The 16,705-nt window shown below is 44.9% G+C and overlaps 1 protein-coding gene across 1 annotated transcript; it reads right to left on the bottom strand.

Moving 5' to 3' along the window:
• Positions 1-753: 753 nt before the first annotated feature.
• LOC125523306 lies at positions 754-4,165 on the bottom strand. The gene is made up of 4 exons (XM_048688354.1): positions 4,016-4,165; positions 3,820-3,935; positions 2,821-3,008; positions 754-1,781 (listed from the first exon to the last, which is right to left on the bottom strand). The coding sequence occupies exons 3-4, from the start codon at positions 2,999-3,001 to the stop codon at positions 1,177-1,179; spliced, it is 786 nt and encodes a 261-aa protein (XP_048544311.1). The 5' UTR covers positions 3,002-3,008; positions 3,820-3,935; positions 4,016-4,165; the 3' UTR covers positions 754-1,176.
• Positions 4,166-16,705: the final 12,540 nt, after the last annotated feature.

Here is a 16,705-nt window from a genome sequence, read left to right as displayed (position 1 = left end):
CATCGATTTTGAAAAAAAATCATCAAAATTGAAACAAAGTTCATGGATTTATAAAAAAAGACTACAAATTTGAAAAATTTTCATAACTTCGAAAAAAGTTCATCAAATTCGGAAAACTAATTTGAAAAAGTTAATCGAATTTGAAATAAGCTCATCAGATTTGAAGAAAAGTTCATTGAATTGGGAAAACCAATTTGAAAAAAAATTCATCGAATTTGGAAAACTTTTTTGAATAAAGTTCATCAAATATGAAAGAAGTCCATCAAATTTGAAAAAGATTCATCAAATTTTTAAGAAAGTTCATCAAATTTGAAAAAAGTTCATTGAATTTAGAAAAGTTCATTGAATTTAAATGAAGTTTACAAATTTGAAAGAAAATTATCGAACCAGGAAGAGAAAAAAGAAAAATAGAAATAACATAATCGAAAAACGAAAAAAAGGAATGATAAAGTAAAAAAAGGAAAGAAGACATAATTGAAGATGCATTCCTATATTAGTTGCCTTTCACACTGATATGCCGATCCTTCCTTGGTTCACAGTGTTTACTAACGTTTGGAGCAAAGAAAGTCACAGAAACATGGGTGCTAGTGCTAATGATGTTTCTATGTGCTAATCATAGTTGCGAAGTTATAACATTATCCTGATGCACTGTACTACGTTTCTTGCGGATTCTGGTGCATGGCAACAAAAAGGATTGACGTTTTGATCAACCTGGCGAATAGGAAGGAAGATAAGAGTTGCGAATAGCAAGGATATTTCAATATGGATCCAGTTGATCTTACGTGTACTATCAATGTTACAGCTCTTGCCTGTTCATGCCTCACACCAACCCTGTTCTTAAAAAGGAAAAAAAAAATAGTGCATCCCAGCTTATCCAGCGCGTGAGCCACTGAGAATCACAAATCCCCACCTGAATGCAATATGACGCATAGGCGCTGTGTTATCTCAACAAGGGAGGAATCTTAAGCTACAGCAATATTCTAAGACCATGTGCATAGCAAAATGGTATCGCTGGTACTCCAAAATCGATCATACAATCAGTACCAAGACAAGATTTTCTCCGTCAACAGCAAGCCATCAGCATATTTCAAGTAGCATACTTCGCCTTTATCATTCACTTCTTAACCCATGGACCTCCAACGAACCTCGGGTTCGGGTTGCGGTTCCTCTTCCCTTCTAGGATGAGGTCCTGACTTGTATGCGAAACGGTATCTTCACCATCTTCAGAGTTTGTAGCAGATGAATCACTACCACTGGTTCCAGCCCCTGCGTCAGATGCTCTCGGTCCTGGTCTTCATTGCAGTTTCCTCTAGGCCTCACCAACTGAATCTCTGGCATGTACACAACTTGTGCTGCCGGTGCTGGTTGGCAACATACCTTGCAAACCAAGAACCCAGCCAACACAGCGGCCAGTATCCAGGCAACATAACCTGACACCTTGGCGGTCTTGCAACTGTCTGTCCTGGGTGTCATCTGAGGCGATGTGCACTCGGCTGTTTCCTTCTCATCGTATGACCGATCGCATCGGTTGTTGAGGGACTTGTTTAAGTAGATTGACGCGCCACATCTGGCCAGCAGTTGCGCCATGTTGCTGATGTTGAAAAGCGGCGACATCCCAAAGGCAGCCTCCTCCTTGACCAAGCAGTAGCACGAGGGCCTTCCAACAGTGCCGACAGCGACCGCGCAGCAAGCCTCAATTGGCATTGGAGCGTTGACAGGCTCGCGGCAATTGATTACCAGTTCTCTTGCCACTTCCTTTGGACTGCAGCCAACCACAGAATCTGCAAGCAAATTTCAATCAGTGACAAGATTTGCATCCACACTTGTAAATAGCATCAAAAGGACGAGAATTAATGTTGGCAGGTCTAGCTAAGAGTCTGAACAGACTTCTTGAAGCAACTGAATATAAAAAAACTAGTAGTTGATTGTGGAGATAAAACAGTTCAGGCGTTCGCTCTGCGATACTAGGATGTTGTTAGGAAAATAAAACTAGTACAAGTAGATGAAATACGAGAGGAATCTGTTGAGGAAACGAACACAGCCTATAACTTGACAGAGTTAGTAATTCAATATGGTGAAGAAGAATCTACTGAGCAATGAACTACAACTGATTTCAGAAGACACGCAAGGCGACAAACACATGCATCCATGTGCGGTATGGCCGCCGTATGAACTAGACCAATGCTGTACAAATAGAATGCCATGTAACAAAAAATTTCTTGAGAAAATCGATCTAATCTTAAACACCCATCGCAAACATTGTCAGGAATGTACAACTAACATTCCCACACTTGCTGCAATGCAAACTAACATGAGAAACTCAGGTCCTAGTGGAGTTCCCAAATATCACAAGTTCACAACACTTCAGAAATTTCCATCCACATGCAGCTGTAAATATCAAACAGGAGGAATGATAATGTGTGATGCACCAATGTAGGATCCTACACCTCAGTTGTGTGCAGTCTCCATTACAATTGTTTTGAAGTTAGATATGCATAGAGTTGAGTGCAACCATTATACATGTTATCCTGCCAAGTGTATACATGTGTGCACGTTCTATTCCAACTCAATTAAAACTTTCAGAAGCCCGAGAGCGCTGGCGGATTACTCAGATCATGATTGACTAGGCGCAATTAAAATTAGCCGTAGTTGGAGGCTGTAGTTTAGTTAGGAGAAGTGAGCTTATACTGGGTGTCAGTGGGTGTGCAGGGCACTCGTTGGTCTCAGCGAGATGACACTCCTGTGATAATCTCCTAGCTTGTACAAAAGTATGGAATGTCTTAAGCATATGCAGAAAGGTGGTGGAAACGAAAGACATACCAATACGAACTGTAGATTCTTTTGGTCTGCTTGAGGAAGTGGTGGCCGAGGCAAGTGAGGAGCGTCCCAGATGCTCAGCGGATGTTGGAGAGGAGAGCATACTCACTCTTCCTGCAGAGACAGTGGTGATAAGCAGGCCAAAGACGACCACCGTCGCCATCTTCCTCGCTGCGCCCATCATCTTCTCTCTGGCATATAGCATCAAAGGAGCATTCAAACAAACAGCAGCAGTAGATGAAAACAACTAGATAAAACAGTTAGGCAAATAATCAACAGAGCACAGATTCAGGCATTCCATCAAGCAATACATCAGGCAGGTTTTAGGACTTCTTTTTTTTGAGGAAAAAATGCGGCAGGTGTACAAGCTAGCCGCGGGTGGCATCCGCATGGAAGGAAGCAGAAATTGTCCAAAAACTGGGTGCCAAAGGCCTCAACAATCAACGCATTGTCCACAAAAGCAAGCTTGGATTATTGCACACACAGAGTTGTAGCTCGCTGCTGGTAGACAATGTCCTGGCCGACCACACGTTTCAGTTCAGCAAAATGCAGTTATGTTCAGCCGTGGGGAAACCAGAGTGACACACATACCAAACGAGCAGATGAACTTAACTTGATTCAGACTAAGCACACATACAGGGCACACAACCGCAGAGCAGCAAACCTCAAGGACTCGACAGAGTTGACCCAGAACCTTAACACGCTAGCGCGGACACTACAGACAGCACGGAGGCCTGGAACTGAAGCAGCACTGCAGCAGAACAACCACAAGAGGCACACACCGATACAGCGAGACAGACAGAGGCAGGATCCAGGGCCATATCCAGCAGCAATCGCTCATTCAACATGTAAAAAGCATCGATTCATCTAACCGAACCGTAATCCATGGAAAACGGACCCAAAATCGGTCATCCATCTGCCAGCCGCGCTCCGGTTGGCGGGCGCACGCGCGTCGCGGCCGAGGGAGGGGGCGAGAGGGGGAGGAGAGGACGATGCACTTACCCACGCAGGCGGGGCGGCGGAGGAGGAGCGGGTGGTGAGCGAAGCGCACGTCGTCGACCTCTTCAACGTCGCCGGAGCGGAGGACGGAATGGGTGCATCCGCGGCTGCCTGCCTACCTGCGCGCGCCCGAGATGTTAGCGAGCGAGGAGGGAGGGAGGGGGAAGCGGGGGAAGAGCATGAGCGGTACGGGACTGACCTCCGACGCAGCAGCCGCCGCCGATGCTCGCTGGCGGCAGGAGTCGCGCCGCGCCCGTGGGTCTTCCTTCCTCCGCGGCTCCGCGACGCGAAGCAAGCGGAAGGAGAAAGCGGTGCAGTGTTGGGGCTCGGGGTTAGATGTGAAGCGAAGGGGCCGTGGATTGCGGGCTCTGGACGAAGGCCCAGTTCGGGAGCTTACTTGAGGAGGAGGTAAGAAGCAAATAAGTTTTTCTTTTCTTTTTAAGCAATGGAGAAGGTGGGTGCGATAAGGAGATGGGAAGGTCGAAAAGCTATTTGACTCCTGAGCTCTATAGTAGTGACCCCGTTGTAAAAAAATAGGAACCACATTGTACAAGTTTTCAAAAAACTCTGTGGATGGATTCAATGATGCATGCTACAAATATGAAATATCACGATGTGAAATTCTAAGAAGACAAGATTTGTATATTTTGAAGACTTGAAAGTGTGTATATTCAAATCCACACGTCTGTCATTTTTGTGTAGCTTCGAATATAAAGTATTTCAAGTTGACATTTTGCGTGTTTGTGGGATACGTCCGTGACAGCATGCAAGATTTTTTTCCACATTTCTAAAAACTTGAAAATGTGATTTTTTTAAAAATCAAACAGAGAGACCACTAAAGCTCGCGAATTAGAAATATCCACTATGGGAAGCAAGATTTTACTTTCTCATCACTATTCTGTACGTTGGCTGGGTTATATCATCTACACATTGTGACTGGGGCCACACACACACACACACACATGTCAACACCTTCCTATCACTTACACGTGGGTCCCACTCTCCTTCCTTCTAGTTTGCAAGAACATCATCAATTGTAGGCACAAGTGTGATATCCTCTCCTCCTTGAAAGGATTATCCCTACCGGAATGGCGCCAATAAAAAGCGATGGTGTAGCACTTCGTAGTCCTCCCACATCGTGGAATCATGTGGTAGAGACCACAATTGTACCCGGATCTGCACCATCACGTCGTTACCCTTTTTTTTGGCAGCCGTCCAGTATAAGCGGGGAATAGAGGCACCGTTGTAAGGCTATCGGGTTGCTGCAGCTCAAAGAAGACCCGTCTATAGCTTCGCGGTGAACGACTTGATCTGCGACACATGGAAGATCGGTCCACATGCCAGTCTGGTGGCAACTCCAACATGTAAGCGATTACATTGACACGCTCTACAATCTTGAAAGGTCCAAAGAACTTGAAGGAGATCTTTAGGCGTGTACGTTTGACCACATTGGACTGGGCATGCATTTTGAGCTTGAGGACCATCTCACGCGCACACACACAAGTTGGCACTTTGTGCGACTGTGATCAGGAAAGCGCATGGAGCCCCATGCGTGGTTTTGATAATTAATGATATTTTTATGAACTAGTTTTTTTATTGATTTATATCTAAAGGATTTTTTCATAGGCAATACTTGAGGACCATGTATTGGTTTCAAGGTTGAAACAGAAGAAAGTGTAGAAGACGGAGTTCTTATGAGGAACTCAAAATGAAAGCATGCTCTAGCTTATATGTTAAGCTATGAAGGATCAAGATGTTGAGAAGTTTATTACAAAATAATAATAATCATATGGATCTAAGTCAAGGTCATCATGTGATACCTGTGTGGCCCTCGGACATCACCTCCTCAAGTCCAATTATGCCACTGACTACTTCGATGATGTCCATTGGCCCCATGAAGAGAGCCCAAGCTAAAGCTCTACGAGCCGAGGTGACTCTATTCCTGAACACATGTGACTTTTCACCATGTATGAATGGTTTGTTAACTCAAGTGGATACATACTCAGGTATCCACAAGAACCACTACAAGTGACGGCGGAGGCGAAACTGAGGGAGGAGAAGATAAGCCCAAATAAAAAGGATGGAAGAGTCACTATAGGCATCGCAAAAAAGCCGCGAACAAAGCACGGACTATACGCACGACCTCCATTCTGCTAGTGGAAAAACATGGACATGTCTGCGCCACCTCCAATATGCGTGCAGACAAACCGGAAACCGCAAACTGTCTGCAGTCATGCCCGAGGACTTTCCCACTTACCCCCTTTCAGGTTCCATCTATGTGTGAATATGGGCAAAGCCCTTGTACCTTACTGTTGGGGAACGTTGCAGAAAATAAAAAAAATTCTATGCTTCACCAAGATCAATCTATGGAGTTATCTAGCAACGAGAGAGATGAGTGCATCTGCATACCCTTGTAGATCGCGAGCGGAAGCGTTCAAGAGAACGGGGTTGAGGGAGTCGTACTCGTCATGATCCAAATCACCGATGATCCTAGCGCCGAACGGACGACACCTCCGCGTTCAACACACGTAAGGTTGGGGAAGACGTCTCCTCCTTCTTGATCCAGCAAGGGGGAGGGAGAGGTTGATGGAGATCCAGCAGCATGACGGCGTGGTGGTGGAAGCAGCGGTGATCTCGGCAGGGCTTCGCCAAGCTCAGCGAGAGGGAGAGGTGTCACGGGAGGGAGAGGGAGGTGCCAGGGGCTAGGGTGTGCAGCCCTCCCTCCCCCCTCTTTATATAGGGGTCCAGGGGGGGCGCCGGTGAAGGAAATATGCCCTAGAGGCAATAATAAAGTTATTATTTATTTCCTTATATCATGATAAATATTTATTATTAATGCTAGAATTGTATTAACTGGAAACATAATACATGTGTGAATACATAGACAAACAGAATGTCACTAGTATGCCTCTACTTGACTAGCTCGTTGATCAAAGATGGTTATGTTTCCTAGCCATAGACATGAGTTGTCATTTGATTAACGGGATCACATCATTAGGAGAATGATGTGATTGACTTGACCCATTCCATTAGCTTAGCACTTGATCGTTTCGTTTGTTGCTATTGCTTTCTTCATAACTTATACATGTTCCTATGACTATGAGATTATGCAACTCCCGTTTACCGGAGGAACACTTTGTGTGCTACCAAACGTCACGACGTAACTGGGTGATTATAAAGGTGCTCTACAGGTGTCTCCGAAGGTACTTGTTGGGTTGGAGTATTTTGAGATTAGGATTTGTCACTCCGATTATCGGAGAGGTATCTCTGGTCCCTCTCGGTAACGCACATCACTTAAGCCTTGCAAGCATTGCAACTAATGAGTTAGTTGCGGGATGATGTATTACGGAACGAGTAAAGAGACTTGTCGGTAACGAGATTGAACTAGGTATTGAGATACCGACGATCGAATCTCGGGCAAGTAACATACCGATGACAAAGGGAACAACGTATGTTGTTATGCGGTCCGACCGATAAAGATCTTCGTAGAATATGTAGGAGCCAATATGAGCATCCAGGTTCCGCTATTTGTTATTGACCGGAGACGTGTCTCGGTCATGTCTACATAGTTCTCGAACCCGTAGGGTCCGCACGCTTAAAGTTCGGTGACGATCGTAATTAAGGTTTTTGTGTTTTGATGTACCGAAGGTTGTTCTGAGTCCCAGATGTGATCAGGGACATAAGAAGGAGTCTCGAAATGGTCGAGACATAAAGATTGATATATTGGAAGCCTATATTTGGATATCGGAAACGTTCCGGGTGAAATCGGGATTTTACCGGAGTGCCGGGGGGTTACCGGAACCCCCCCGGGGGTTTATGGGCCTACATGGGCCCTAAGGGAGAAGAGGAGGGCCGGCCAGGGCAGACCGCGCCCCCCCTCCCCCCTAGTCCGAATAGGACAAGGAAAGGAGGGGGCGGCGCCCCCCTTTCCTCTTTCCCCCTTCCCCTTTCCTTCTCCAACAAGGCAAGATGGGGGGAGTCCTACTCCCGGTGGGAGTAGGACTCCTCCAGGCGCACCCCTAGGGGCCGGCCGCACCTCCCCCCTCCCTCCTTTATATACGGGGGCAAGGGGGCACCCCATAACACACAAGTTGATCTTCGTGATCGTTCCTTAGCCGTGTGCGGTGCCCCCTTCCACCATATTCCACCTCGGTCATATCGTAGCGGTGCTTAGGCGAAGCCCTGCGTCGGTAGAACATCATCACCGTCATCACACCTCGTGCTGACGAAACTCTCCCTCAACACTCGGCTGGATCGGAGCTCGAGGGACGTCACTGAGTTGAACGTGTGCAGAACTCGGAGGTACCGTACGTTCGGTACTTGGATCGGTCGGATCGGGAAGACGTACGACTACTTCCTCTACGTTGTGTCAACACTTCCGTTGCCGGTCTACGAGGGTACGTAGACAACACTCTCCCCTCTCGTTGCTATGCATCACCATGATCTTGCGTGTGTGTAGGAATTTTTTTGAAATTACTACGTTCCCCAACAGTGGCATCCGAGCCAGGTTTTATGCGTTGATGTTATATGCACGAGTAGAACACAAGTGAGTTATGGGCGACATAAGTCATACTGCTTACCAGCATGTCATACTTTGGTTCGGCGGTATTGTTGAATGAAGCGGCCCGGACCAACATTACGCGTACGCTTACGCGAGACTGGTTCTACCGACGTGCTTTGCACACAGGTGGCTGGCGGGTGTCAGTTTCTCCAACTTTAGTTGAATCGAGTGTGGCTACGCCCGGTCCTTGCGAAGGTTAAAACATCACCAACTTGACAAGCTATCATTGTGGTTTTGATGCGTAGGTAGAACGGTTCTTGCTAAGCCCGTAGCAGCCATGTAAAACTTGCAACAACAAAGTAGAGGACGTCTAACTTGTTTTTGCAGGGCATGTTGTGATGTGATATGGTTAAGACATGATGCTAAATTTTATTGTATGAAATGATCATGTTTTGTAACCGAGTTATCGGCAACTAGCAGGAGCCATATGGTTGTCGCTTTATTGTATGCAATGCAATCGCGCTGTAATGCTTTACTTTATCACTAAGCGGTAGCGATAGTCGTGGAAGCATAAGATTGGCAAGACGACAACGATGCTACGATGGAGATCAAGGTGTCGCGCCGGTGATGATGGTGATCATGACGGTACTTCGGAGATGGAGATCACAAGTACAAGATGATGATGACCATATCATATCACTTACATTGATTGCATGTGATGTTTATCTTTTATGCATCTTATCTTGCTTTGATTGACGGTAGCATTATAATATGATCTCTCACTAAATTTCAAGATAAAAGTGTTCTCCCTAAGTATGCACCATTGCCAAAGTTCGTCGTGCCCAGACACCACGTGATGATCGGGTGTGATAAGCTCTATGTCCATCTACAACGGGTGCAAGCCAGTTTTGCACACGCAGAATACTCAGGTTAAACTTGACGAGCCTAGCATATGCAGATATGGTCTCGGAACACTGAGACCGAAAGGTCGAGCGTTAATCATATAGTAGATATGATCAACATATTGATGTTCACCATTGAAAGCTACTCCATTTCACGTGATGATTGGTTATGGTTTAGTTGATTTGGATCACGTGATCACTTAGAAGATTAGAGGGATGTCTTTCCAAGTGGGAGTTCTTAAGTAATATGATTAATTGAACTTAAATTTATCATGAACTTAGTATCTGATAGTATCTTGCTTGTCTATGTTTGATTGTAGATAGATGGCCCGTGCTGTTGTTCCGTTGAATTTTAATGCGTTCCTTGAGAAAGCAAAGTTGAAAGATGATGGTAGCAATTACACGGACTGGGTCCGTAACTTGAGGATTATCCTCATTGCTGCATAGAAGAATTATGTCCTAGAAGCACCGCTGGGTGCCAGGCCTGCTGCTGGAGCAACACCAGATGTTATGAACGTCTGACAGAGCAAAGCTGATGACTACTCGATAGTTCAGTGTGCCATGCTTTACGGCTTAGAATCGAGACTTCAACGACGTTTTGAACGTCATGGAGCATATGAGATGTTCCAGGAGTTGAAGTTAATATTTCAAGCAAATGCCCGGATTGAGAGATATGAAGTCTCCAATAAGTTCTATAGCTGCAATATGGAGGAGAATAGTTCTGTCAGTGAACATATACTCAAAATGTCTGGGTATCATAATCACTTGACTCAACTGGGAGTTAATCTTCCTGTTGATAGTGTCATTGACAGAGTTCTTCAATCACTGCCACCAAGCTACAAGAGCTTCGTGATGAACTATAACATGCAAGGGATGGATAAGACGATTCCCGAGCTCTTCACAATGCTAAAGGCTGCAGAGGTAGAAATCAAGAAGGAGCATCAAGTGTTGATGGTCAACAAGACTGCCGGTTTCAAGAAAAAGGGCAAAGGGAAGAAGAAGGGGAACTTCAAGAAGAACAGCAAGCAAGTTGCTACTCAGGAGAAGAAACCCAAATCTGGACCTAACCCTGAAACTGAGTGCTTCTACTGCAAGCAGACTGGACACTGGAAGCGGAACTGCCCCAAGTATTTGGCGGATAAGAAGGATGGCAAGGTGAACAAAGGTATATGTGATATACATGTTATTGATGTGTACCTTACTAGAGCTCGCAGTAGCACCTGGGTATTTGATACTGGTTCTGTTGCTAATATTTGCAACTCGAAACATGGACTACGGATTAAGCGAACACTGGCGAAGGACGAGGTGACGATGCGCGTGGGAAATGGTTCCAAAGTCGATGTGATCGCAGTAGGTGTTGGGGAACGTAGCATAAATTCAAAATTTTCCTACGTGTCACCAAGATCTATCTATGGAGTCATCTAGCAATGAGGGAGGAGTGGATCTACATACCCTTGTAGATCGCGCGCGGAAGCGTTCAAGAGAACGGGGTTGATGGAGTCGTACTCGTCGTGATCCAAATCACCGATGATCCTAGCGCCGAACGGACGGCACCTCCGCGTTCAACACACGTACGGAGCAGCGACGTCTCCTCCTTCTTGATCCAGCAAGGGGGAAGGAGAAGTTGATGGAGATCCAACAGCACGACAGCGTGGTGGAAGTAGCGGGATTCCAACAGGGCTTCGCCAAGCGCTGCGGGAGGAGGAAGATGTGTCGTGGGAGGGAGAGGGAGGCGCCAGGCCTTAGGTATGGTTGCCCTCCCTCCCCCCCCCCACTATATATAGGGCCAAGGGAGAGGGGGAAGGCGCAGCCTTGCCCCTTCCTCCAAGGAAGGGTGCGGCCAAGGGGGGGAGGAGTCCATCCTCCCCAAGGCACCTCGGAGGTGCCTTCCCCCTTTAGGACTCTCCCCTTTTCCTCTTCTCTTGGTGCGTGGGCCTCTTGGGGCTGGTGCCCTTGGCCCATATAGGCCAAGGCACACCCCCTACAGCCCATGTGGCCCCCCGGGGCAGGTGGCCCCACCCGGTGGACCCCCGGGACCCTTCCGATGGTCCCGGTACAATACCGGTGACCCCGAAACTTGTCCCGATGGCCGAAATAGCACTTCCTATATATAATTATTTACCTCCGGACCATTCCGGAACTCCTCGTGACGTCCGGGATCTCATCCGGGACTCCGAACAACTTTCGGGTTACCGCATACTAATATCTCTATAACCCTAGCGTCACTGAACCTTAAGTGTGTAGACCCTACGGGTTCGGGAGACATGCAGACATGACCGAGACGACTCTCCGGTCAATAACCAACAGCGGGATCTGGATACCCATGTTGTCTCCCACATGTTCCACGATGATCTCATCGGATGAACCACGATGTCAAGGACTTAATCAATCCCGTATACAATTCCCTTTGTCTAGCGGTACGATACTTGCCCGAGATTCGATCGTCGGTATCCCGATACCTTGTTCAATCTCGTTACCGGCAAGTCTCTTTACTCGTTCCGTAACACATCATCCCGTGATCAACTCCTTGATCACACTGTGCACATTATGATGATATCCTATCGAGTGGGCCCAGAGATACCTCTCCGCTTACACGGAGTGACAAATCCCAGTCTCGATTCGTGCTAACCCAACATACACTTTCGGAGATACCTGTAGTGCACCTTTATAGCCACCCAGTTACGTTGTGACGTTTGGCACACCCAAAGTATTCCTACGGTATCCGGGAGTTGCACAATCTCATGGTCTAAGGAAATGATACTTGACATTAGAAAAGCTTTAGCATACGAACTACACGATCTTTGTGCTAGGCTTAGGATTGGGTCTTTTCCATCACATCATTCTCCTAATGATGTGATCCCGTTATCAACGACATCCAATGTCCATGGTCAGGAAACCGTAACCATCTATTGATCAACGAGCTAGTCAACTAGAGGCTTACTAGGGACATGGTGTTGTCTATGTATCCACACATGTATCTGAGTTTCCTATCAATACAATTATAGCATGGATAATAAACGATTATCATGAACAAGGAAATATAATAATAACCAATTTATTATTGCCTCTAGGGCATATTTCCAACAGTCTCCCACTTGCACTAGAGTCAATAATCTAGTTCACATCGCCATGTGATTAACACTCACAGGTCGCATCGCCATGTGACCAACATCCAAGAGTTTACTAGAGTCAATAATCTAGTTCACATCACTATGTGATTAGCACTCAATGTGTTCTGGGTTTGATCATGTTATGCTTGTGAGAGAGGTTATAGTCAACGGGTCTGAACCTTTCAGATCCGTGTGTGCTTTACAAACCTCTATGTCATCTCCTAGATGCAGCTACCACGCTCTATTTGGAGCTATTCCAAATAACTGTTCTACTATACGAATCCAGTTTACTACTCAGAATAATCTGGATTAGTGTCAAAGTTTGCATCGGCGTAACCCTTTACGACGAACTCTTTTACCACCTCCATAATCGAGAAAATTCCTTAGTCCACTAGTTACTAAGGATAACTTTGACCGCTGTCCTGTGATCCATTCTTGGATCACTCTTGTACCCCTTGACTGACTCATGGCAAGGCACACTTCAGGTGCGGTACACATCATAGCATACTGTAGAGCCTACGTCTTAAGCATAGGGGACGACCTTCGTCCTTTCTCTCTATTCTGCCATGGTCGAGCTTTAAGTCTTAACTTCATACCTTACAACTCAGGCAAGAACTCCTTCTTTGACTGATCGATCTTGAACACCTTCAAGATCATGTCAAGGTATGTGCTCATTTGAAAGTACCATTAAGCGTTTTGATCTATCCTTATAGATCTTGATGCTCAATGTTCAAGTAGCTTAATCCAGGCTTTCCATTGAAAAACACTTTCCAAATAACCCTATATGCTTTCCAGAAATTCTACGTCATTTCTGATCAACAATATGTCAACAACATATATTCATCAGAAATTCTATAGTGCTCCCACTCACTTCTTTGGAAATACAAGTTTCTCATAAACTTTGTATACACCCAAAATCTTTGATCATCTCATCAAGGCATACATTCCAACTCCGAGATGCTTACTCCAGTCCTCAGAAGGATAGCTGGAGCTTTGCATACTTATTAGCATCTTTCAGGATTGACAAAACCTTCCAGTTGTATCACATACAACCTTTCCTCAAGAAAATCGTCGAGGAAACAATGTTTTGACATCCTATCTGCAAGATTTCATAAATAATGCAGTAATCGCTAATATAATTCCAATAGACTCTTAGTATCTCTACGAGTGAGGAAGTCTCACTGTAGTCAACTCCTTGAACTTGTCGGGAAACACCTTAACGACAAGTCGAGCTTTCTCAATGGTGACACTTACCATCATTGTCTGTCTTCCTTTTAAAATCCATCTGTACTCAACAGCCTTACGACCATCAAGTAGTTCTTCCAAAGTCTACACTTTGTTTTCATACATGGATCCTCTCTCGGATTTTATGGCCTTGAGCCATTTATCGGAATCCAGGCCCACCATCGCTTCTCCACATCTCGTAGGTTCATTGTTGTCTAGCAACATGACTTCTAAGACAGGATTACGTACCACTCTGAAGTAGTACGCATCCTTGTCATCGTACGAGGTTTGGGAGTGACTTGATCCGAAGTTTCATGATCACTATCATAAGCTTCCACTTCAATTGGTGTAGGTGCCACAGGAACAACTCCCTGTGCCCCGCCACACACTAGTTGAAGAGACAGTTCAATAACCTCATCAAGTCTCCACCATCCTCCCACTCAATTCTTTCGAGAGAAACTTTTCCTCGAGAAAGGACCTGATTCAAGAAACAATCCCTTATTGCTTTTTGGATCTGAGACAGGAGGTATACCCAACTGTTTTGGGTGTCCTATGAAGATGCATTTATCCGCTTTGGGTTCGAGCTTATCAGCCTGAAACTTTTTCACATAAGCGTCGCAGCCCCAAACTTTTAAGAAATGACAGCTTAGGTTTCTCTAAACCATAGTTCATATGGTGTCATCTCATCGGAATTACATGGTGCCCTATTTAAAGTGAATGTGGTTGTCTCTAATGCCTAACCCATAAACTATCGTGGTAATTTGATAAGAGACATCATGGTATGCATCATATCCAATAGGGTGCAGTTATGATGTTCGGACACACCATCACACTATGGTGTTCCAGGCTGTATCAGTTGTGAAACAATTTCCACAATGTCTTAATTCTGTGCCAAACTCGTAATTTAGATATTCATCTCTATGATCATATCATAAATATTTTATCCTCTTGTCACGACGATCTTTCAACTTCACCCTGAAATTACTTGAACCTTTCAATAATTCAGACTCGTGATTCATCAAGTAAATATACTCAACATCTACTCAAATCATCTATGAAGTAAGAACATAACGATATCCACTACATGCCTCAGCACTCATTGGATTGCACACATCAAAATGTATTACTTCCAACAAGTTGCTTTCTAGTTCCATTTTACTGAAACCGAGGCTTTCAGTCATCTTGCCCATGTGGTATGATTTGCATGTCTCAAGTGAGTCAAAACGGTCCATTTGCATGGAGTTTCTTCATGCATATACACCAATAGACATGGTTCGCATGTCTCAAACTTTTCAAAAACGAGTGAGCCCAAAGATCCATCAACATGGAGCTTCTTCATGCGTTTTATACCGATATGACTTACGTGGCAGTGCCACAAGTAGGTGGTACTATCATTACTATCTTTTGGCATGAGCATGTGTATCACTACGATCGAGATTCAATAAACCATTCATTTTAGGTGTAAGACCATTGAAGGTATTATTCAAATAAATAGAGTAACCATTATTCTCCTTAAATGAATAACCGTATTGCGATAGACATAATCCAATCATGTCTATGCTCACCGCAAACACCAAATAACAATTATTTAGGTTTTTATACCAATCTCGATGGTAGAGGGAGCGTGCGATGCTTGATCATATCAACCTTGGAAACACTTTCAACACATATCGTCAGCTCACCTTTAGCTAGTCTCCGTTTATTCCGTAGCTTTTATTTCGAGTTACTAACACTTAGCAACCGAACCGGTATCTAATACCCTGGTGCTACTAGGAGTACTAGTAAAGTACACATTAACACAATGTATATCCAATATACTTCTATCGAGTTTGCCAGCCTTCTCATCTACCAAGTATCTAGGGTAATTCTGCTCCAGTGGCTGTTCCCCTTATTACAGAAGCACTTAGTCTCGGGTTTGGGTTCAACCTTGGGTTTCTTCACTAGAGCAGCAGCTGAATTGCCGTTTCATGAAGTGTCCCTTTGTTCCCTTGCCCTTCTTGAAACTAGTGGTTTCACCAACCATCAACAATTGATGCTCCTTCTTGATTTCTACTTTCGTGGTGTCAAACATCGCGAATATCTCAAGGATCATCATATATGTCCCTGATATATCATAGTTCATCACGAAGCTCTAGCAGCTTGGTGGTAATGACTTCGGAGAACCATCACTATTTCATCTGGAAGATCAACTCCCACTCGATTCAAGCGATTGTTGTACTCAGACAATCTGAGCACAAGTTCAACAATTGAGCTTTTCTCCCTTAGTTTGCAGGCTAAGAAAATCGTCGGAGGTCTTATACCTCTTGACGTAGGCACGAGCCTGAAATCCCAATTTCAGCCCTCGAAACATCTCATATGTTTCGCGATGTTTCAAAACGTCTTTGGTGCCTCAACTCTAAACCGTTTAACTGAACTATCACGTAGTTATCAAAATGTGTATGTCAGATGTTCGCAACATCCACAGACAACGTTCGAGGTTCAGCACACTGACCGGTGCATTAAGGACATAAGCCTTCTATGAAGCAATGAGGACAATCCTCAGTTTACGGACCTAGTCCGCATAATTGCTACTATCAACTTTCAACTAAATTTTTCTCTAGGAACATATCTAAACAGTAGAACTGAAGCGCGAGCTACGACATAAACTGCGAAGACCTTTTGACTATGTTCAGGATAATTAAGTTCATCTTATGAACTCCCACTCAGATAGACATCCCTCTAGTCATCTAAGTGATTACATGATCCGAGTCAACTAGGCCGTGTCCGATCATCACGTGAGACGGACTAGTCAACGTCGGTGAACATCTTCATGTTGATCGTATCTACCATACGACTCATGCTCGACCTTTCGGTCTTCTGTGTTCCGAGGCCATGTCTATGCACATGCTAGGCTCGTCAAGTTAACCCTAAGTGTTTTGCATGTGTAAAACTGTCTTACACCCATTGTATGTGAACGTAAGGATCTATCACACCCGATCATCACGTGGTGCTTCGAAACGACGAACTTTAGCAACGGTGCACAGTTAGGGGAGAACACTTCTTGAAATTTTAATGAGGGATCATCTTATTTACTACCGTCGTTCTAAGCAAATAAAATGTATAAACATGATAAACATCACATGCAATCAAATAATAGTGACATGATATGGCCA

Source organism: Triticum urartu, chromosome 7 (assembly GCF_003073215.2).
Source record: "Triticum urartu cultivar G1812 chromosome 7, Tu2.1, whole genome shotgun sequence".
NCBI lineage: Eukaryota > Viridiplantae > Streptophyta > Magnoliopsida > Poales > Poaceae > Triticum > Triticum urartu.
The sequence above is the reverse complement of the archived record's forward strand: the minus strand, read 5'-3'. Positions and strand labels throughout refer to the sequence as shown.

Coding starts and splice junctions, on each gene's coding strand:
- LOC125523306 (XM_048688354.1), bottom strand. CDS start 3,001: ATGATGGGCGCAGCGAGGAAGATGGCGACGGTGGTCGTCTTTGGCCTG. Junction 1,782..2,820: donor AGAATCTACAGTTCGTATTG/GTATGTCTTTCG, acceptor ATTTGCTTGCAG/ATTCTGTGGTTGGCTGCAGT.